Here is a 21717-nt window from a genome sequence, read left to right on the forward strand (position 1 = left end):
TTCCTACTATTAATGAAGTAGGCTTTTCCTAGTTCCTAGGCCTTTCTACCTCTATATATGCTTGAAAGTTTCTTTAATAAAAGTTAAAAAAAATAATGCCAAGACTAGGCTCTGTAAGAATGTGAGAATATGCTTTAATGCAGTAAACTGCACAACATCCCCACGGTTAGATTTGTAGGTCTTACTTTTGTTAAAAGGACTTAGGAGTTGTGTTCCATATGTTTGTAGCATTAACACCCTTGTGAAGATCAGCAAAAGTGCAGGAGCCATGTTGAAACCACATGCACCAAAACTCATTCCAGCTCTGCTAGAGTCCTTAAGTGTATTGGAGCCCCAGGTTCTCAATTATTTGAGCCTCCGGGCGACAGAGCAAGAAAAGGTGAGTTGATAGCACAGGCATGTTGGTAAGTATCATGAGGGAAGAGCCCTGTTGATGTACTGAGGTTCATTTGAATGATACTTTCACTATATAAGAACTCACCCTTTCCGACCACATGCCATGCTTTACTGTTTTTTGGAGAGAGGTTGTCAGCTCATACACTATTTTGTGAATTGGATGAAAACTGACACTTCCATCTAAAAAATGAATTAACATTTGTTTAACATAGTTTGTACATTTCAATTTTTGTAGGGGTTGGATCTATACTTTCACAGCCCTTCCATGGACTCCCTTGCCCTATAAGCAAAGAGTATCGAACCTAAATTTTGGCATATCTCAAAGTTGTTCTGCTTTTTAGGTATAATGTAGTCACCTAGTCTCTGATGAGAGTCATTTTTTAAAAACTTCAGATGAAACATATTTATTGTGAAAAATAATACAGAATGATAGAAAGTAATGCCATAGAAGGTCTTCCCATCACCACAGTATCATTCCCTGAGGAGTACCTGCTGTCAAAAGTATCCTGTGCCTTCTCTAAAATTCCTTTTTAGTCATAGGCTACAAACCAAACAAACATACAAATTTAAAAATAGTATCAGACTGTGAATGTTGTTTTGTGATTTGCTTTTTACATTTACAATATATCATGTCTATATATACACTTATTCGTTTTAATGTATGCATAGTGTTTTACAGTGAGATGATTTTGAATTTTTGATGGAGAGGTTTTGCAGCATCAAAGGTTTTAAGTGTTCTTTTTTCTCCATACCTTTGGCACTGTTGAATAATGTATATCTGATAACAAGAATCCTATTTTTCTAATTTGCACTTTCTTTTCCTAACATTGTCCATTGCTTTTTCATATTGTATTAGTTGTTTGTATTTCTTCTGTGATTATGTTTATATTCCATGCCTGTTTTTCTATTTGACTGTTTTTTTCAATTTATATTTTTAAATTAGAACTATTAAACCCCTGCCATATATAACGTTTCCTCTCTGTTCAGTTTGATCTTTAACTTGCCTAAACTTCTCTAATAACCTGCTCTCTTTACCCTTTGCCTCTAATATTGCTGTTTCTTCTTCATTCATTATTTTCCCCTCTTTCTACAGTAGACTTGCCCCTTCCTGGGTGCGCATAGGATGTTTACTAAGAATTGAGAATTTGGAAACATAAATTCTAGTCTAAACTTTGCAGCCCTAGGCAAGTCACTTGTGTATGCCTTACTTTTCTCCTTTATCATATCTGGATAGTGTCAACCTCTCCTTCAGCATAATTGCTGGATTAAAATACCTTTGTAGATACAAAGATTGATTACGAAGTTAAAGAACTACACATAGAAAATTTTCTACTGTTTTTCAATTTTAAAAACCTTAGAAATTAGTCAGTTCCTTTTTTTAGGGGATGGAGAACCTCAGGCTCAAGAAGGCTGGATGACTTGCCCAGAGCCATACTATGCTAACTTTTTAATTATTATCTGAATTTCTCACCTGTAGTGAGGTGCTGCTTCTCCTGTAAATTGTTAAGTATAGGTCAAAAGAAATTAGAGTTAGACATGTGTTTGCCTTTGTTATAACTACAGATTATTTTTTTAAAGTTCTTTAGTTTGGAAGTGCAAGTCTTTTATGGATGTTTGTGTGGATTATTCCTAATTAACTGAATGTGTCAAGTGACTTGAATTTCGTTCTTCAGGCTGCGATGGATAGTGCTCGGCTCAGTGCTGCCAAATCCTCTCCGATGATGGAAACAATCAACATGGTGAGTGTCTAAATAATAATGAGAGGGTTTGTTTGCTTACTTGAAAGTGTAATTCTTCTAGTCTTCAGGCTACATTAAATGAAGTAGAGACTTATGTGATGAGTCAAGCAGCTGTTGTGACTCCAGTTTTTTCTTAGTATAGTTCTCTTTTCTTCCCTGTTACTAAGTGGAATAAATAATTTCCCAAATACCAGAATCAGTTAGTTCAAATTTGTGTTACAAAGGACAGCAATATATTAAGAGCTCTCTATAAATTTACATCTGTAGTCTTTTGATCTGCCTATTTAGAAAGGTTTACAATTGTGCCTCTGCGTAATAGTTATCTTTGGGAGGAACTAGGAAGGTTATAAGCTGGAAGTATTAAATGAGTAGGTAACATAATGGTAGGTGAAGAGATTGGGCAATGTTGATAGGTTGTTTTAATCATAGGAAGGAATTTGTAGTAAAGAGCTGCTTGGCACTCTGAAGTTCTGATTTCTTTCTTTTGTTTTTTTTTGAGACGGAGTCTCACTCTGGGAATCTCACTCTTTCTCCAGGCTGGAGTGCAGTGGCGTGATCTTAGCTCACTGCAACCTCTTCCTCCCGGGTTCAAGTGATTCTCTTGCCTCAGTCTCCTGAGTAGCTGGGACTACAGGCTCGCGCTACCACACCCAGCTAATTTTTATATTTTTTAGTAGAGATGGGGTTTCACCATGTTAGCCAGGATGGTCTCGATCTCTTGACCTTGTGATCTGCCTGCCTCGGCCTCCCAAAGTGCTGGGATTACAGGTGTGAGCCACCACCCCTGGCCCTGAGGTTCTGGTTTCTGAAGTTCCTGGAGTCTTGGTAAAGTTACTCTGCTGTGCATTCCCTGCAGTGGTTAGTTGGCTATGATTGTAAACTACTGGAAATTAATTTGCTAAGCAGATCTGTATCTTTAGCAGGACTCTGAAGTTATAGCTCCAACCCCTAAAAATATTGAAATGTACCAAAAACTATGATAAATTGGACAAAAGAAGTAGCTATTTTTTAGTGCCCGCTGGGGGACTATTACCAAAATTTGGTCTAAGAATGTTATATCTTAGTTGGATTATTGGGGGGAAATAAAAATTTAAAGAAATAGGAACAGTTAGTGAATACCATTTAGATGTATTCATTAGTAATAGAAAACATGTTATTGCATTTTCAAAAACAAAGGCCAGCAATTTATAGGAAAAATCGTCTAAGAAATTTACTTATTACAGGGGTTTGGTAGGGTAGGCCCACTGAAGAAGATCAATTTTTAGTTTGGGATTTTTATGCTAAACATGGATTGATAAAGAGGAAGTAGGCCCAGAAAGATTTTTATTCTTGAGTAGTCATTATTTATTTTCTTTTTTAGCAAATTGATGTTTTTAATTTTTATGGTCTGTTTTTAGTGTTGAACCACTGATAAATAATTTTTTCTGTTTGTAGTACAATGGTGGTTTTAATATTGAAATCAGAGCAGAATCAAACAGTGATTTTTCAACTTCATGTCAAGTCCAGTGGGCACTCGTTTGACAAGGGCAGTTTTTAATTAAAGATGTGGTCCTGACTTAATTATTTGCCAAGGCTTACCTTTATATTTATTCTTTTTCAAAAGTGCCTGCAATATCTTGATGTGTCGGTCCTGGGCGAGCTAGTTCCTAGGTTGTGTGAACTGATCAGAAGTGGTGTAGGTCTTGGAACTAAGGTAGGTGTACTCTTCTCAAGAGTAAGTGTGCATCTTCATTAGTTTTGGCTGTAAAGATATAACAGCCATCATGTTTGAAATTTATGTTTTACCATAAAATCTAATATTATTGTACACTAACCATTTTGTTTCCGTGGTTGCACTGATAACCGAAAACATGTAACTGGTTCAAGAAATAAAACATGTAACTGTTCAGTAAGTATTGTGTTAACTTATTTAGTGGAATCATTTCTGTTCTCTGGTTGCCATGCACATGCCTTTTGGGTTGTCATTCATTAGCAGCTCATGGAAATGCACATTCACTTATTAGGGCCTGGATTGTTTTAGGTGGCAGTTGCATTTTTCACAGAGGGATCAGTATGTTTGAATAGAAAAATGTCTTAGTTTTCAAGATGTTTGAAGGATCAGACACCAACACCCTTTTAACAAATTAATAACTCACATTTTTTCTTATGATAAAATTAACACTTTTGCTGGTATTTAAAAATTTTAGCATTTATAGATCAGGAGAAAGTTAAAATAAAAATTGTCTAGAATTTTGCCATGCGGAGATGACTGCTGTTAATATTTTGGAGTCTTTCCTTCCAGTCTTTTATGCACATGTATCTTCTGCAGTGTCCTCTTCTAATGGCTGTATGATACTCCATTGTACGGATGTAACATCATTTATTTTACTCTATCAAGGAACATCTGACTTATTTTCAGTTTTCGAAAAAATATTAAAGTGTATCTGAAGATATTTGGTTAAATTTCTAGAAATAGAAATGTTGGCACAATGATGAACAAGATGACATATTTTGCTTTTCCAGAAGACAAGCAATTTTCTTTCTTTTTCACAATGTCTGAGATCACCCATCTTTCTCTCGGACATTTAGAAAGACATCTCTGCATTACTAGTTTAAGAGTTTTCCTTTTTCTATATTGAATCCTGGAGGGGGTATTAGGCTTCATGTATTTTATATCTTTAAGTTTTTGGCACCTAAGCCAATGGTTTGGTGGGTAGAACATTGTGACCATCAGTTTTAGACCTTTGCTTTTGTAATCCTATAGGGCGGCTGTGCCAGTGTCATTGTGTCATTAACTACTCAGTGTCCTCAGGACCTAACACCTTACTCAGGTGAGTTTGTCAAATGATGTGTGGTGATATTTTTGCTTGGCCCTGTCTTGTGTGATAGAGTTTTAAAAAGGGAAAAATAATTATTCAGACCTGCCTGTGATGCTGTGTGCTTTTTCTCCCCTCAGTCCCCTGCTCCCCTCATTTCTTTGTCTGCATGAAGTGGAGGGTTTATCAGGTTTAGCAACTTTTACTGTTCATAAACATTTGATTATTTTTTAGTGGTATAAGGAGGCAAAAGTATCCTCTGTTCCATAGGACTTACTTACCATTGATAGCTGATTTACATCAGCATTTTTCTCTTCTTAGATTGGCTTCTGCACGGGGCTAATGTTCTTTATATACCTGGCTCTCATTTTTGCAACATTTTCCGTAATATTCTAGACACAGTTTAATTTTAACTTATATCAGGTGAAAGGAAGCAAATGGATATATAATTATAACATTCAGAGATCTAATTAAACTGTGGAGTGAATCAGATGTTAATTACAGGGTTAGGTTTGTTTGGGTTCTGGGAACAGAGTGAAACATTTGGTAAACCAAGTATCAAGTTTTCTTCTCTTTATTTCTGGTAGGTAAACTTATGAGTGCTTTGCTTAGTGGCCTGACAGATCGGAACAGTGTGATTCAGAAGTCCTGTGCATTTGCCATGGGCCATTTAGTTCGGGTGAGTTAAATTTCTTGTTTAGTTAAATATACTCTTTGAGTTAATAAACTTAGTTAAATAAAACAGTTATAAAGAAATACCTAGGATTGTTTCTTTTTCAGACCTCACGGGATAGCAGCACTGAAAAACTCCTGCAGAAGCTCAGTGGCTGGTATATGGAGAAAGAAGGTACCTTTCTTTTTCTGTTTTATGTCATTTTAAGTTTAGATGTTAACAGCCCAGTAAAACAGTACAAATTGGGTCTTACACTCCATGATTTTATGTGCTTTGCTAGAAACATTTGTTTTTTTTCTTTTTTTTTGAGATGGTATCTGGCTCTGTCACCAAGGCTGGAGTGCAACAGTGCTATTTTGGCTTACTGCATCCTCAGCCTCCTGGGCTCAAATGATTCTTGTGCCTCAGCCTCCTGAGAAGCTGAGACTACAGGCACATGCCACCATGCCCCGCTAATTTTTGTATTTTTTGTAGAGTTGGGGTTTTGCCATGTTGCCCAGACTGGTCTCGAACTCCTGAGCTCAAGTTGTCTGCCCACCTTAGCCTCTCAAAGTGCTGGGATTACAGCTGTGAGCCACCACACCCAGCCTTCTGGAAACATTTCTAATTGATTTTACCTGTTTGCTTTTTGTTTTGCTATTATATGAGTTGAACAATAGCCTGTTTATGTCAGTTACCCTTAAAAACAATAAATATCATGAAGATTTTGGTTTCTCCTTTTCAGAACCTATCTACAAGACCTCTTGTGCTTTGACTATTCATGCTATTGGACGATACAGCCCTGATGTATTAAAGAATCATGCAAAAGAAGTCCTGCCTCTGGCATTTTTAGGCATGCATGAAATTGCTGATGAGGAGAAATCCGAAAAAGAAGAATGTAACTTATGGACTGAAGTGTGGCAGGAAAATGTACCTGGTTAGTAGTGGTGCCTGAGTTAAACCTGCTTTTTAGGAATCACAGCTATATCACAATAAATGTCAGTGCATTTACTTGCATTCCTTATTCATAAATTCCTCTAAAGTTACTTACCCAGGACCTTAACAACATGCATTCCATTTAGTTTTAAATTCATCCAAATTGCTGAGTTCTAAAGGTTGGCACTCAGGATTTTTGTCTTATACTCATTCATCACTGCCCATATGAGAGAATATAAACTCTGTGAGCAAGGAGAGCTTTACATTTTTAATTGAGTGTGCATTTATGTGGCCTTAGAGTATTATTTTTCAGTCGTTTTCTAAATGTGTTTTTCACCTTGTCACATATTAATGGATGATGCCTATTTGTGTGATAACCTCTTGTGGGCACTGAAGTTCAAAGTTCTACTATTGTGAGAATAAGTCATACCACCAACACACTTTCTCTTCCTTTGAGAGAGTGGTGTGTTTTAACAGTTGAGAATCACTGCTTTTAGACTATTGGTCACTGACATTTTTTCAGACTTAGAAAAATCAGTTAATTTTTCTTGTCACTTAAAAGTTATTTTAATTTTCCTTTTTATAACCCAGGTTCTTTTGGTGGCATTCGATTATACCTGCAGGAGTTGATTACTATTACCCAGAAGGCTTTACAGTCTCAATCCTGGAAAATGAAAGCCCAGGGTGCAGTTGCCATGGCATCAATTGCAAAACAAACTAGCTCTCTAGTACCTCCATATCTGGGAATGATACTTACTGCATTGCTGCAAGGCCTGGCTGGAAGAACATGGGCAGGAAAGGTAAAGAAACGATTCATGCCCAGTTAAAGGAATTCTGACTTCATCTTTCATTTTCCATAATAAGAATCTGATTATGTGTACCTTCTGATGGATTATTTTTGTGAACCAGATTTCCTAGGCAGTGGGAAGCTTTGGGTAAACCTTGCCTGATTAACTGTGGTATTTCCTCTCAAACTGTAACCTACGTGGCCTTGTATAATGGACAGTAATGCTGGAGATAGAGATGTTTTTCATATTCAGCCTTCCAAGTTATATCTTAAACCAACTTGTCCTCATTTTGTACCTGTTGACCTCATGAACAGATCAGGATTGGGCATATGTGAAATAGAGTAGCAAAGTGGGCTGCTTCTAAACCTGGGGCTGAAGATGCCCATCTCTGGGACCTGTGGATTAGTAACAGTTTTTTTTTTTACACAAGGGCTATAGTAGGATTCTTACAGTGAACACTCAGTGGGGAACATGAGATTGTGGCAGCATAATGATCTTTATGTTGTAAAGGTCAATAGTGGCTCATGCAGCACTGAAGTAGTACTGGACGGGGAGTTAGACATCATTCTCATTCTCTGGTTGACACTGTTGTCTGTGAGACCTTGGTCAAATCAGCTCTTTAGGCTTCTATGAAATGGAGATGAAGATAATTATCCTGTGTCCATGGTTTGGAGTAAAACTTGGTGGATGTGCTTAAAATTATGCATTAAAGATATGGTGACTTGTTAATTTTTGTTGTCATAGTTATAAGAATTCCTAAGGTAATTGTAATCATAGTGTAGAGAGTATAAATGACATGTTTGGGCTTAATCATATTCATCTTTCAACCCCGTAGGAAGAGCTGTTGAAAGCCATTGCCTGTGTGGTGACAGCTTGCAGGTAAATGTCCTTTCAATGAAGATGCCATTTCTTAAACTGAACCTGAAAGCTGCAGACTTTATTAACTTCTGATGCTTTTGTGGATCCTGTAGTGCAGAGCTGGAGAAGTCTGTGCCCAGTCAACCTAGCACAAATGAAATTCTTCAAGCTGTTCTGAAGGAATGTAGCAAAGAGAATCTCAAATACAAGATTGTAGCAATCAGCTGTGCAGCTGATATCTTGAAGGCCACCAAAGAAGACAGATTCCAGGAGTTTTCTGACATTGTCATACCTCTCATCAAGAAGGTAATACCACCTGTATCCTCAGTTCTGGTTTATACTTTAAAAAGAAAAAGTTAAAAGATTGTTTTTCCCTGTGACCTAATTATTAGGATTAGTTTAGCTGCAAATAGCAGAGAAATTCCAAAATATGGCCTTCAACAAGATAGACGTTTGTTTCTCACATAGCGTTGGGAGGATCACAAAGCATTCAGGTATTCTGGCTCTTCACAGCTCTCAGCTCTGCCATTTCTAGGGTGTGGTCATCGGCCTCATAGTCCACAGTCTGTTTGTGTTCCAGGTAGGGATGCAGAGGAGGTGAAGCGAGGATGAAGGATCACAGTAGACATGCCAGTTCTCTCTTGAGGAGAGTTCCTGGGCACTGCTAGACAGCACTTTCACTTATATCCATCCCATTGGTCAGCACTTAGCCACACCTGGCAGCAGACTGAGTCTTCATTCTGGGTGTCCATTTGCCTTCCATGGGAGAAGGGGAGGGTGGATTTGGTAGTGAATGAACAGTTTCTGTCATAATCAGCTTTTCCTTGCAGGCATGTACAGAAGCCACCCCAGCCATCCTAAAGACAAGAAGCTCAGTGTGCCATGTGAATTGCCTCTGCCACATAGTGGAGGATTTGGGTCAAAAAAAAGACTCAGGTTTCATGTGGAAAATGGAATACTCATTTTTTAAATTTGGGCACTGGTTCCCCTGAAAAAGGAGTGTAGTTTACCTATTTATTTGTGAAACATGAAATATTTTAAGTAACATTCTTATTTCTTATTGCTGCTAATTTGCAGTTGTTTTCTTTCAGTAATAAGGCTATTTAAATAATTTCCATTACAAACATAGTAATAGTATATGGTTTTGGGAGACTTGTGTTTTAAGTTGATTACATCACCAGCGAGCCAGACAAGTTGTTTCTCTTAGCCTCTGTTTCCCTATCTATTAAGAAAAGAGTTTGGATTTAGATCATTACTGAGTTTCTTCCATCTTTAATATCTGATTCTAACGTAAGTCTTCTTGTATTATGCTCAAAAAACTACATATGCAGTGTTTTTTAGCTTTTGTTTACAGATTCCCGTAAAGTATTCCTAAATTTATTAGAGATACAGTATTCTGGTTATAAATTCTTATTGTAAATAGGGAAGCTTATGGTAGAGAATTTACCATTTAACTCTTGGTTAACGTCTCCTGCTCTGGTACCCTGATAGCTTTAATAGTTTACCTGTAACTTTGAAGAAGAAAATATTAAATTTTCTTTTCTTTTCTTTGATATATCGTAGAACTCACTTGAAAGCAGTGGAGTCCGGACAACCAAAAATGAAGATGAGAATGAGAAGGAAAAGGAGCTCCAGCTGGAATATCTGCTGAGTGCCTTTGAAAGCCTGGGCAAAGCCTGGCCCCGAAACGCAGAGACCCAACGTAAGCACCAGAAACCACATTTGAAGAAGTGCTGTAACCAGAGGTTACTTAATGAGAGCAAAGATTTTCTGTATGACAAGTTATAGTTATTGTTTCTTATCGAGCCTGATTGATTAGTAATGAGAATTATCCAGTGGAAATTTTATGTCTACATGAGCGTATCATCTCACTGATCATTGTACCACTGCAGCTAGGGCTGCTGTAAGAACGTATCACAGACTGGGTGGCTTAGCAGAAATTTATTCTCTCACAATTCTGGAGGATAGAAGTCTGAGATCAAGGCATCAGCAGGGTTAGTTTCTTTTGAGACCTCTCTCCTTGGCTTGGGAATGGCTGCGTTCTACCTGTGTCTTCATGTGGTCTTTGGTATCTCTGTCCTAATCACCTCTTCTTATAAGGACACCAGACACACTGGATTAGGGCCCACTCATATGACCTCTTTAAAGGCCCTGTCTTTTGTTTAATAATAATACAGTCACATTCTGAGGTACTGGGGGATAGGATTTCAACATAGAATTTTGGGGGCACGGTTCCACCTATAATAATCGTGATACATTTTATGCAGATAGTTTGATATATAGAAGAGTTCTGCTTGTCTTCTTGATGATCATAGCTCTATTCTGAGGAATCCACAAAGTTAATTAATGGGGTTTCTTTGTCCTAAAATGAATGGCCTTGTTACCAAGTGTTCAGTAAGCAATCCCTGTTTCAGTGAAAAACTCATTACTATTTGGACGATTTTCAGAACTGGAGATGTATTTCCCAAAGATTAAACAGTAAACCTGTATTATTGGATGAGGTGGCAGTTAGTTTGGAGTCCTCTGACAGGGCCTTAACCCTGTGATGATGCTACCCTCTACGCTTGATCTTAGCCAAAAGGCCAAGAAGCAATGATGCTACCTGTTAAGTTTGCTGTGTGTTGGGTCTTACAGTGCATCCCACTGAAGATCTTAGTATTCTTTGTTTGAGACAGGGTCTTGCTCTGTTGGCCCAGGCTGGAGTTCAGTCCTTGCAACCTTTACCTCCTGGGCTCAAGTGATCTTCCTGCCTCAGCCTCCCAAGTATTTGAGTCTACAGGTGTGTGCCACAACGTCCACCTAATTTTTTTTTTTTTTTAAAGAGTTGAAGTCTTGTTATGTTGCCCAGGTTAGTCTCAAACTCGTGGGCTCAAGTGATCCTCCCACTTTTTGGCCTCCCTCCCAAAGTGCTGGGATTATAGGTATGAGCCTCCATGCCCAGCGACAATATTATTGAATGCTATGAAAGGTATTGTTGATTATTTGTGATTGGCTATGTCTAGAGTCAGAGTTAAGGTTCTCTTTGAGCCCTGCCATCCTTTGTGTGAACTTAGATATTTGCTATGCTTATAGGAAGGGTTTCTCAGAAGATAGAAATTTGTAAGTGGTCATATTTCTTAATATTATGTTATAGACTGCAGAAGTCCACTAATATGACACCATAAAGACTATTAACTCTTCTTTGATAGGTAGAGAAAATTAAAGTAGGGAATTATATGAGAAACATGATACAAACATAAAGCAGTTTATTTTAATATAAGACATAGAAATGTGCATTTATTGAGAACCAAGGCCTTTTCTTTAAGAACTAATTGTTACCCATTGGCTTCTCATATATATTTACAATTTCTGGGCTTTGTTTCTTAAAAACAGAGAAAGTTCAAGCTCTTAATTAAGAGGCAATCCTAGTGCAGAATTCTAGATTTTTTATTTCCTCTCCCCCATCTTTACATTTGTTTGAACCCTACTAAATCCTACAGTAATTAAAAATAACTTCTTTGTTGAGTTTTCTGCTGATTCATCAGTTGACATAATATTAATTATATAATTATCATAACAGTTGCAGTTGGCAAAACAGGTTTATGATATAGCACTGTTGACTCTTGGTAAACCTGCAAATTGCAGAAGCTTGTGAGCATCTAGAGAGGAGCGCCTGGCCTCCAGAGTTCTCCTTTCTTTGGCTGTCATTCAGGGAGTTTCGAGGGGCAAAGGGAGTATGGTTAAAATGCTTTCTCGGTTCCATGGAGGATCATATGCCTTGAAAGTGAATATTTGTGAACAATTATATTGCACCTTTGTGGGGGCAGTTTCTGGTCAAGGAAATTTGTTTGGGGATTGAGTGCAAAGTCAGGCTGAAGTTTTGGGGGAAGTTTTAGTGGCTTTAATTAAAAGTATTTATTGTTTTATTTCTCTTTCTCCTGCTTTTCTCTTTTTTTATCCTCCCCACCTTCCCTCTTTCTCTGTCCCTCTTCCTTTCTCTTGCTCTCTCTATCTGTCCCTCATGTATTCTATCTTGCTCTTTTATACTCTCCTCTACTCTGTCCCACCTTGTTTTCTTTTCCCCAGGTTGTTATCGTCAGGAGCTGTGCAAATTGATGTGTGAACGGCTAAAACTCAGCACGTGGAAAGTGCAGCTAGGAGTGCTGCAATCAATGAATGCCTTTTTTCAGGGGTAAATTGCTTCATGGTTCAGTTCTGAATCCCCCCCCCCGCCCCCGCAGCATTTTCTATATAATCGATGGAATTTTTATACATTTAAAAACTAGTAGCTAAAGTGACAATGATACATACAAATAGAAATTGTGACAGGAAAGTTTTTGACTGTTTCTTAATAATTAGCATTTGTACCTTGCTTTCTGATTTATATAGGTTAATGCTTTTGGAAGAAGAACATGCAGATCCTGAGGCTTTGGCTGAAATTCTGCTTGAAACTTGTAAATCAATCACATATTCTTTAGGTGAGTGTAGTAAACTAAACTGATGAGGGAGTCCTAATTTGGAAGCTAAAGAGCTGAGCTTCAAATATTTCTTATCTTCTCCTAGGAACTAAATTTCTGAAACAACTGCTGGACTCTGCTACTTAATATACTCCATGTGTACCCCTTAACTGGAACATTTAAATCTGGAACTATAACAGGATTTTAGCATCCAGTTTAGAAAAACCTTCATCAAGTATTTTTATAAAATTGTTATTTGAAAGTAAATTCAAACTTACAGAACAGTTGCAACAACAGTACATATAATACTCTGCAGTTTGTATACACTCTACCCTGTATCGTCTGTTAACATTTTGTGCCATTTGCTTTGTCATTTGGACTTCTATATACATGTTTTTCTCCTGAACCATTTGAAAGTATATTCTTACATCAGGCCCCTTGTTCCTCAATTATTTAGTGTGCCACAGTACAATTGTCAACTTTAGGTAGTAAACATGGATGCAGTTTTTTAAAGCAAATGTTTATTGTTCATATTCTGGTTTGTTCAGTTGATTCGGTAATGTTCTTTTACTTTTATTTTTTTTGAGACAGAGTCTCGCTGTGTCACGCAGGCTGGAGTGCAGTGGCGTGATCTTGGCTTACTGCAACCTCCACCTCCCAGGTTCAAGCAGTCCTCCTGCCTCAGTCTCCCAAGTAGCTGGGATTACAAGTGTCCACTATCACGGCCTGCTAATTTTTGTATTTTTTTAGAGATGGGGTTTCACCAGGTTGGTCTCGAACTCCTGAACTCAAGCAGTCCACCCACCTTGGCTTCCCAAAGTGCTGGGGATATAGGCATGAGCCACCACACCCAGCCAGTAATGTTCTTTATAGGATTTTTTTTTCCTCCCCTTATTAGAGAATCCAATCCAGGATGATGATGGTGATGATGATGATGATGACGATGATGATTGAGATAGGGTCTTGCTCTGTCACCCAGGCCAGAGTGCAGTGGTGCCATCTTGGCTCACTGCAACCTGTGCCTCCCAGGTTTAAGGGATTCTCCTGCCTCAGCTTCCCAATTTTTGAATTTTTAGTAGAGACAGGATTTTACCATGTTGGCCAGGCTGGTCTCGAACTCATGACCTCAAGTGATCTGCCTGTCTTGGCCTCCAGTTCAGGATTATTTATTGAATTTTGTTGTCATATCTTTTTAGTCTCCTTCAATCTGGAACACTTCCTCAGCCTTTCTTTGTCTTATGACATTGACAATTTCGAAGAATAAAGTCCCCTGGACTTCCTTTCTGAAAAAAAAAACAAAAAAAAAAACGGAATGTTTCTCATTTGGTGTTTGCCTGATGTTTTCTCATGATTAGATCCAGGTTATGAATTCCCAGTTGGGATAATTACATAAGTGATGTGTCCTTCTCACAATCAGAGGCACACAGTGTCCATCTGTCATCATTTGTGATGTTAATTTTGATTACCTGGTCAAGGTATTATCAGTTTTCTCTACTGGATAGTTGCTGTGTTTTCCTTTTGTGACTAATAAGTAGCCTGTGGGAACAGACCTTAAGATCATTCAAATAATCTGTTTCTCCTCTTTAAAATTTCTTCTCTAGATTTAGCATATTTATCTGTTACTGGCATTGATTCATGGATTCCTTCCTCCTTCAAATGGTTTATAATTTATTTTTCTAAATCTAATTTGTTACTCAAATTGTCCCAGATTTGGCCAGTGGAAGCCCTTTCAAGGTGACTCCTGTGTCCTTTGACAGATCACCGTCATTCCTTGTAGCACTTCTATACTTTGTAGCATAACAAGATGATATAGGTTCATATCATGTCTACCCTGCTTTGGGCTTGGTTGTGTGTTGATTTTTTTGGTAGACAGTTTCACTGTGAACCAGATGCTATGTCAAAGAGTGGATGCCAAGGAAGCATGTTTCAGTTGCCATTGCTGGCAGTAACATGCTTTTATGGATAAAGAACTGGCAGCCAACAGACACCATTGCTGGGTTCCAGGTGTCCCTGATCAGCCTAAATACTGGGTCATATAATGTTTTTTTGTAAAATGAGGAGGGTCATGCAGACCTAAGGATTGTTCTTATGTGAAGATGATTTTGTATTTGAGATTTTTTTTTTTAATCTCCCACTTCTAAAATGGATCTTTTAAATATTGCCATTTGTTGTGGTGATTGGTATACTTGGCTGGCAGGGTTTTGTTGTCCCAAAGTAAAGACTATGGACATTAGCACATTTCAAGTATTTGTTGATAATTAGCAAAGGGAAGCTTCCTTAAAAAAAAAGAAAAAAACAAGTGTACCTTTTCCTAGAGTTGTAATTTCTGGACATCTTTCTTTCAGTAGCACAAATATAATCTTGGAGGTTGTGTTTTTCAGGCATGCCATATGAACTGTTGATTTTTATTTTTAGAAAATAAGACCTACTCATCTGTGAGAACAGAAGCTTTATCTGTGATAGAATTGCTACTTAAAAAACTTGAAGGTAAGTTCTTGATAGTTCTGATTGGAGGACCACAAAGCCATGGGGCATATGTTTTAGAATTTTTTTGTTTCATTTTTGCTTAGACTGTAAGCATATACTCTGAAATGCAAATCAGTATGTATGCACATGCAAGAAGAATGGACAAAGCCAAAACGATTAAATTTTACTAAATATTTAAGTTTAGTACTCTTTAAATTTATATATTTTTAATATGCTATTAAGCTATAGTTGTCTTAAAGTAAAAACGTTTTTGTTTTCATCATGAATCATGATTTAATCTTGGTTAATTACAGGAAGTGGTTGGCAGTGGCATGTGTACATGCAAATAAGCAGAACAACGACACACTGAAAAGTGGAGTTGGAAAAACATTTTAACAGTTATCTACCTGAGTCATCAACTCTGATAGTAGCAATTTTCTTAATCTTCTCCTCCCCCAACGCTTTTTTCTTCTGATTGTCTATCGGGGTTGAGGAGGGGGGAAACTGTTAGCATTTTCTCCAGTGGTGTATCTGTTATGGATTTCAAAAGGAGGACTCTCTTCTTGTCTTTCTCTCTCAAATTGTTTTAACTTCATGGATTAAGAATGTGGAAGATGGAACCATTTTTCCTGCAACCTTGTGTGTTTGCTCTTTTCTACTTCTATGTCTTGTCTTAGCAATTTAAACACCTCTCTTAGAGCTCCATTAAACAGAACTTTTAGACTCAGTAACACTAAACATCTCCCAATCCCTTTTTTCCTTGTTGAGATAAAAGAGCTAGACACTTAGTCATATTACCAAATTCTGAGTTTGGCAGATAGGTACTAATATAGTCCAGATGAGGAAAATGAGGCTGAAGGCAAGCTAAATTTGCTTGAAGCCACATTGCTAGAAAGTGGCAGAACCTTGTAAACAAGATTTATGATTTGATAGACTTTCTTATTTTCTAAAAATTTCAGTGTATATGTATTCTCAGGTGCTTCCTTAAAGAAAAGGGAGACACTCATCTACTTAATCTGACCTTGCAATTATGAAATTTCTTACAAGTTTTTTTTTTTTTTTTTTTTAACTGACCATATTTTATGAAGTGGCCTTGCAATGGTGTTGTTGAAATGACTTTTTTGCTACTGTGTGCCTTGCCTTGATAATTCCTTCTTCCCACTGTGCTTCAGTGTAGTTATTTCTCTTTCTCCGGGAAGGAGAGGAAACTCCCTGATGTGTCTCTAGGCTATTGTCAAGAATTAGGTTTTGAGATACCTGTTGAACTTACAATTATTATGTACTCATCTGCTATCAAGAGGTTGCTTTGTATTTATTTGGGGGATAGGATGTTTTTAATTTTTTTTCTTGCTTGTTGTATAAGGATTCTTTGGGGTTTTTTCTTTTTGTTTGTTTGTTTGTTTTTCATGCAGAATCTAAACAGTGGGAATGTTTGACATCTGAATGCAGAGTGCTCCTAATTGAGTCTTTAGCTACTATGGAGCCAGACAGCAGACCTGAACTACGGGAGAAAGCAGCGTTACTGAAGAAAACACTTGAAAATCTGGAATAAATTAGAAGGGGAAGAAACAAACAAGTGCCATGTTCGTTGGGGGTTGAAATGGTGGTGTTCTCTGAAAAACCAAGTGGGGAAGAGTAGAGATTAATCTGTAGCATGCATCATTCCTTGGCTGAAATAAAAAGAAAAAGCCTTAAATTTTGTTCCTTATTAGCTTTATTTTACTTTATGTTTTTAAAGTATCTGGGCTGAGTGAGCTTGATGGAACCTTGGATGTTTGGGGGTGGTTGTAAAGGACACTGGCAGAAATAGTTATTAAAAAATGAGTTCAAGCTGTTATTAAAGGAGTTAATAGACAAAGTTGCGGAGCAAGCTGGATAAAAATCTTAGAACTGCATTCAAAGTAGTTATTTCAGGGAGGGCCTATAACTTATTTTAACCTCCCTCTTACACACTTGAAGAAAGAGGAAGCTGTGTCCTCTCAGAGGCTTTCTGAGGCCTGTGCCAAAGTCCTGTGCCCTGGTGTTTAATGTCTCTGGCCCTGGATACTTTATTTTACAGCCATCTGCCAAAACAGTGCTAACCCTGGCCTAACCAAGAAACTCTCAACTAAAGTGACCCTTACCACTGAGTTCCTGAAAGTCAGAAGCTAAACATTGTCTTGTCATGCTGGTTGATTGGAGAAAATGATTGTATAGCATCTTTACAAATGGAGAGGGCAGATTCGGTCTCCATAGGATAATTCTAATCATCTTCCTTTTACAGGCAGATAAAGTAGATTAGGACAAGATCACACATTCTGTCTGTGTCTGTGGTTGCATATTTTGCAAAACTAAGAATAATCACAGACTGCCTTGGTTAAGACCATTTATAATCTCAGAACTGTAATGACAACTTAAAATTTCTGTTCACTTTTATGCTACCAGTATGACTTTATAGGGGAGATGGAAAGCCTTTTAATTAGCCCCCTAGAAATTACTCTTTTAAAAAAAGTCTTTTTTTCAAAATAATGAGATAAAATGATACCACTCCAAGTAAATCATTGCCGCTAGGGGTTTTCCTCCTTCCTTCTGTTGCCCATGCCCCTGCCTAAAAGTGTAGGGTAAGAGAAAAAACAACTAAAACTTAAGTGCTTATGGTAAACTGAGAACTCTGTAGCTTATCTTGGATTCCATAGCAGAAGATTGGTTACATTCAGTACTGATCCTTATTGACATTAACACCAGGAATCTCCATGTTTATTATTTTTCGTGGAAACTCCATGTTTATTATTTTTGGTGGTCTCCATTGACCGATGTATTTCAAACTTTTTTGACTGCAAGTCACAATAAAAATAACTTTTTACATCATGACCCAGAACATGTGTGTTTGTGTGTGTATATTTGTGCATGCCTGAATATAAAATCTTTAAAACATTTCATGAAATAATACATACTTAACTGTGTGATACCCATTAATTCCTGCCCCCAGCCCCCTGATTTAATACTCTTCAGACCCTCTAAATTCATTGCTTGACTCACAACTGGGTTGCTACTCACAGTTTAAAAAACACTGCCATAGATAACACCTAGACTTGGCTGAATATGCTGCATTGGGGATTGTTTCTGATTGAAAAGGGAGTTTACAAATAAAAATTCAAGTGTTTATTACAAAAACATCCTCTTTGCTGATACTAAAATGTGAGTTTTAGTAGCATCATGAATTTTAAGGAAACTCATGGATTTTCATTTGAGAATGGCTTTTGCTTGGGGAAAAATCAACTTCCAATGTTTTTTAGAAAGCTTATGGCCTCTTTTAGGATGTGGTGTTTTTCATATCAGTATTTTCCCCTCCACCAAGTACTCTCTGACTTTCATTTATGGTACCCAGGATATTCTTCCTTGGCAAGAATGCAATGCAGCTTGGGTATTTTGAGAAAGTAGGACTATAAGGGCAAGAATTATGCTGTCAGTCTATATCAAATTTTAACAGTTTGTCAAATGCTGTGTTTTTTAAGCTTTTTGTTTTTTAATATTGGGAATTTCCCTTGGTGCTCTGAGTGGTGCTGAGACACCTGAACCTTTGTGCTTCGTGGTATTGAATTCCTGTACATAGGACCTCGTTGGTCTGTGCTCTGGTAGTAATTGCACTGTGTGCACACTGCCCTTCATGGGGGCATTTCTGCCTGCTGCTGCCACGATATATTCATGCTGCTTGTTAAGTCCAGGGAGTTATTTTGACGTTGGCCTCATTGTAATATACGAACTGTTGTTAAATGGATGTATATGTAACAGAATTTTGTATTTTATATGCGACTTTCACAGAATCCTCTGCAGTATGTCCCAGCTAGCTAAGTGTGTGATATAGTCTTATTTGAAAGGAAAATCCCATCTGTGCCCAAGAAGGTATTAAATGACAAATAAAAGCTGCATGATCTCTTCTTTTGAAGTAGTGCATTAATTTTTATTCTCCAGAAAAACAGTTCAACTGCCAAGGCATTAACTAGTTATACTTTAAGAAAAAAAAAAACTCTACTGCCTGCCATATTCTGAGCTAACTCTAGTAAGTAGAAATTGCTGGCTTAAGTGTTTGGGAGTTCCAAGGCAAAGCAGCAACAAAAGGAAGACTCCCTGAACAACTGCCATCAGATGCTTGGAGAAAAGGTATCAAGGAAACATTTGATTAGCTCATAAAAGCAATCCCTTGTGAACATACAGAGCACCACAGGCAGTTCTCCTTTTGACCAAGATTAAGATACGTGGCTACAGACATAAAATGTCAGAGGTACAAGTACATCCTGTACTGTAAACTGCCAAGCAAATTTTAGACCGTGGAAGATGGCTTTGAAAGTGAGTTACCTTGCTTATTCTCTGGAGCAGCCAACAAGCCTATGCTATTCCTTCCTGGTATGCTTTTCTTTTTCCTTTCAGGCAGATTCCAAAGTAGCTTACTAGAGTAACAATTTTTTTTTTGAGACGGAGTCTTGCTCTGCTGTCACCCAGACTGGAGTGCAGTGGCGCGATCTCAGCTCACTGCAACCTCTGCCTCCCAGGTTCAAGTGATTCTCCTGCCTCAGCCTCCTGAGTAGCTGGGATTACAGCCTCCTGCCAACACACCCAGCTTATTTTTGCATTTTAGTAGAGACGGGGTTTCACCACCTTGGCCAGGCTGGTCTCAAACTCCTGGCTCCAGGTGATCCACATGCCTCAGCCTCCCAAAGTGCTGGGATTACAGGTGGGAGCCATGGAGCTAGAGTAAATACTTTTTTTTTAAGAGAAACATTATAATGTTAAAATTAAGTTGGAAACAGCCAGCCTTTCAAACTGATGCTTTCTGAAAGTTTTAAGTGTTTATCTTTAAAAATGTTACATTTGTTTTACATTCAAATAGAATTGAAAAAGCTTTTATGAAAAAGATAAAGGACAGTGAGAAAGTACTTTAAAACCAATTTTGGGTATTAGTGGTTAGATATATAATTCTGTTATGCTACTTTTGATTCCAGAACAGTCTTCAAATACAAGATCTCTTCTGAACATCAGTATTTTTGAGTATTTGTTTTATTTTAGCGTTGTAAAGATGCCCCACTGTTTCTTGGCCTTCAGGGTTTCCAGTATGATTTCTGTGGCCATTCAAATTGTTGCTCTCTGGATGTGGTGAGTAGTTTTTTTTCTGTCTCCTTTCGTGATTTTTCCTATTTTTGGATTTCAGCACTTTGATGTACTAGGTGTGCTTTTCTTCATATTTATCTTCAAGTTTTGCTTCAATTTTTGAATTTCTAAAAGTATGAATTTTACTGAATTTGGGATTTTTTTGGTCATTTATTCAAGTGTTTTTTTTCCCTGTGCCATCTTCTCTCCTCTCTTTTTAGAACTCTAGTTAAACCTGTGTTAGATCTTTTGATATTGTACAGGTCCAAGTCATTTTCTTAAAATTCTCATTAAGTTTACTGACTCTACTATGTTCATTCTGATAATAAAGCCCATCTAGTGAGTTTTTATTTCAGATATTTTAATTTTTCATTCTAAAGTTTCCATTTGGTTCATTTAAAACATTTTCTATTTCTAATCTTTTCATTCATTAACATGAATTAAAAAAACTTTATGGAGCATAATTATAATTGCTTCTGAGTTCTTATCTGATCATCACATCTGGATCATCTTGGCTTTGGTCTTTTTTGATTGCCTCCCCCAGGTCCTCAACATAATTTCCTGGTTCTTCATAAATCTGATATTTTGGGATTGTATCCCAACATTCCTGGATATTGTGCATGTTATATTGCGGAGACTCTGGACTGTTCCTCTGAGGAGCTGCTTTTCAATTTTAGCAGGTGATGAACATGGTTAGACTCAAACTGCCAACTATCTCCCCTTTGGTGGGTGGCTCAGATCTCAGTTCAGCCTTTTTTTGCAGGAGGCTGAGCTGTTTGCAGTCTGCCATGAGTATAGGTGGTTCAGAGGTTAGTCACAGACTTGGGCAGAGTTACACATAGAAACTTGGGTTCTCTTTCTCTGCTGTTTTATTTCCAGGATTTCCCCCTTATTTTGTAGTGGGCTCTGCCTCCCTTAGCCTGGAGAGAAAGTGATTTTCAATGGGAGCTGTAGCTGTTCTGTGCCATGCTCTGACTGTGCTTTACCTTAAGGACAAAGCCACAAAGCCTCGAAACTCACCCCTTGCCAGCCCCTTCCATGTTTTGGCTCTGTGCCAAAATCTACCTGACCCTGACTCTAGAGCCTTAAGAAAATTGCTTTGTTTTTCAATGCAGTGTTTATAGTTTCTATATACAAGGCAGTCTTCTGGGAAGTTACTCTGTTGTACTGGACATAGAATTTGAGAATATTTGTTCTTTTTTTTTTTGAGACGGAGTTTCGCTCTTATTACCCAGGCTGGAGTGCAATGGCGTGATCTCGGCTCACTACAACCTCCGCCTCCTGGGTTCAGGCAATTCTCCTGCCTCAGCCTCCTGAGTAGCTGGGATTACAGGCACGCACCACCGTGCCCAGCTAATTTTTCGTATTTTTAGTAGAGACGGGGTTTCACCATGTTGACCAGGATGGTCTCGATCTCTCGACCTCGTGATCCACCTGCCTCGGCCTCCCAAAGTGCTGGGATTACAGGCGTGAGCCACCACACCCTGCCTATTTGTTCTTTTAAAAAAAACTATACAAAGCTAAACA

General features: G+C 37.8%; 1 protein-coding gene across 3 annotated transcripts in view; it reads left to right on the top strand.

The window, feature by feature from the left end:
• Positions 1–17923, top strand: part of ECPAS (Ecm29 proteasome adaptor and scaffold) — a 121783-nt gene extending 103860 nt beyond the window's left edge. For all 3 annotated transcript variants that reach the window (XM_064378979.1, XM_021672147.2, XM_064378974.1), the window contains exons 35-49: positions 229–379; positions 2070–2135; positions 3739–3828; positions 4879–4945; positions 5518–5609; positions 5711–5777; positions 6328–6519; positions 7110–7318; positions 8142–8185; positions 8278–8470; positions 9728–9866; positions 12230–12335; positions 12533–12621; positions 15016–15087; positions 16479–17923. In XM_064378979.1, coding sequence (XP_064235049.1) covers positions 229–379; positions 2070–2135; positions 3739–3828; positions 4879–4945; positions 5518–5609; positions 5711–5777; positions 6328–6519; positions 7110–7318; positions 8142–8185; positions 8278–8470; positions 9728–9866; positions 12230–12335; positions 12533–12621; positions 15016–15087; positions 16479–16618 — 1717 coding nt within the window. In that variant the 3' untranslated portion in view covers positions 16619–17923. The remainder of the gene's footprint in view (positions 1–228; positions 380–2069; positions 2136–3738; positions 3829–4878; positions 4946–5517; positions 5610–5710; positions 5778–6327; positions 6520–7109; positions 7319–8141; positions 8186–8277; positions 8471–9727; positions 9867–12229; positions 12336–12532; positions 12622–15015; positions 15088–16478) is intronic.
• Positions 17924–21717: the final 3794 nt, after the last annotated feature.

Source organism: Aotus nancymaae, unplaced genomic scaffold, assembly GCF_030222135.1.
Source record: "Aotus nancymaae isolate 86718 unplaced genomic scaffold, 86718_ANA_hifiasm-v0.15.2.pri h1tg000003l, whole genome shotgun sequence".
NCBI lineage: Eukaryota > Metazoa > Chordata > Mammalia > Primates > Aotidae > Aotus > Aotus nancymaae.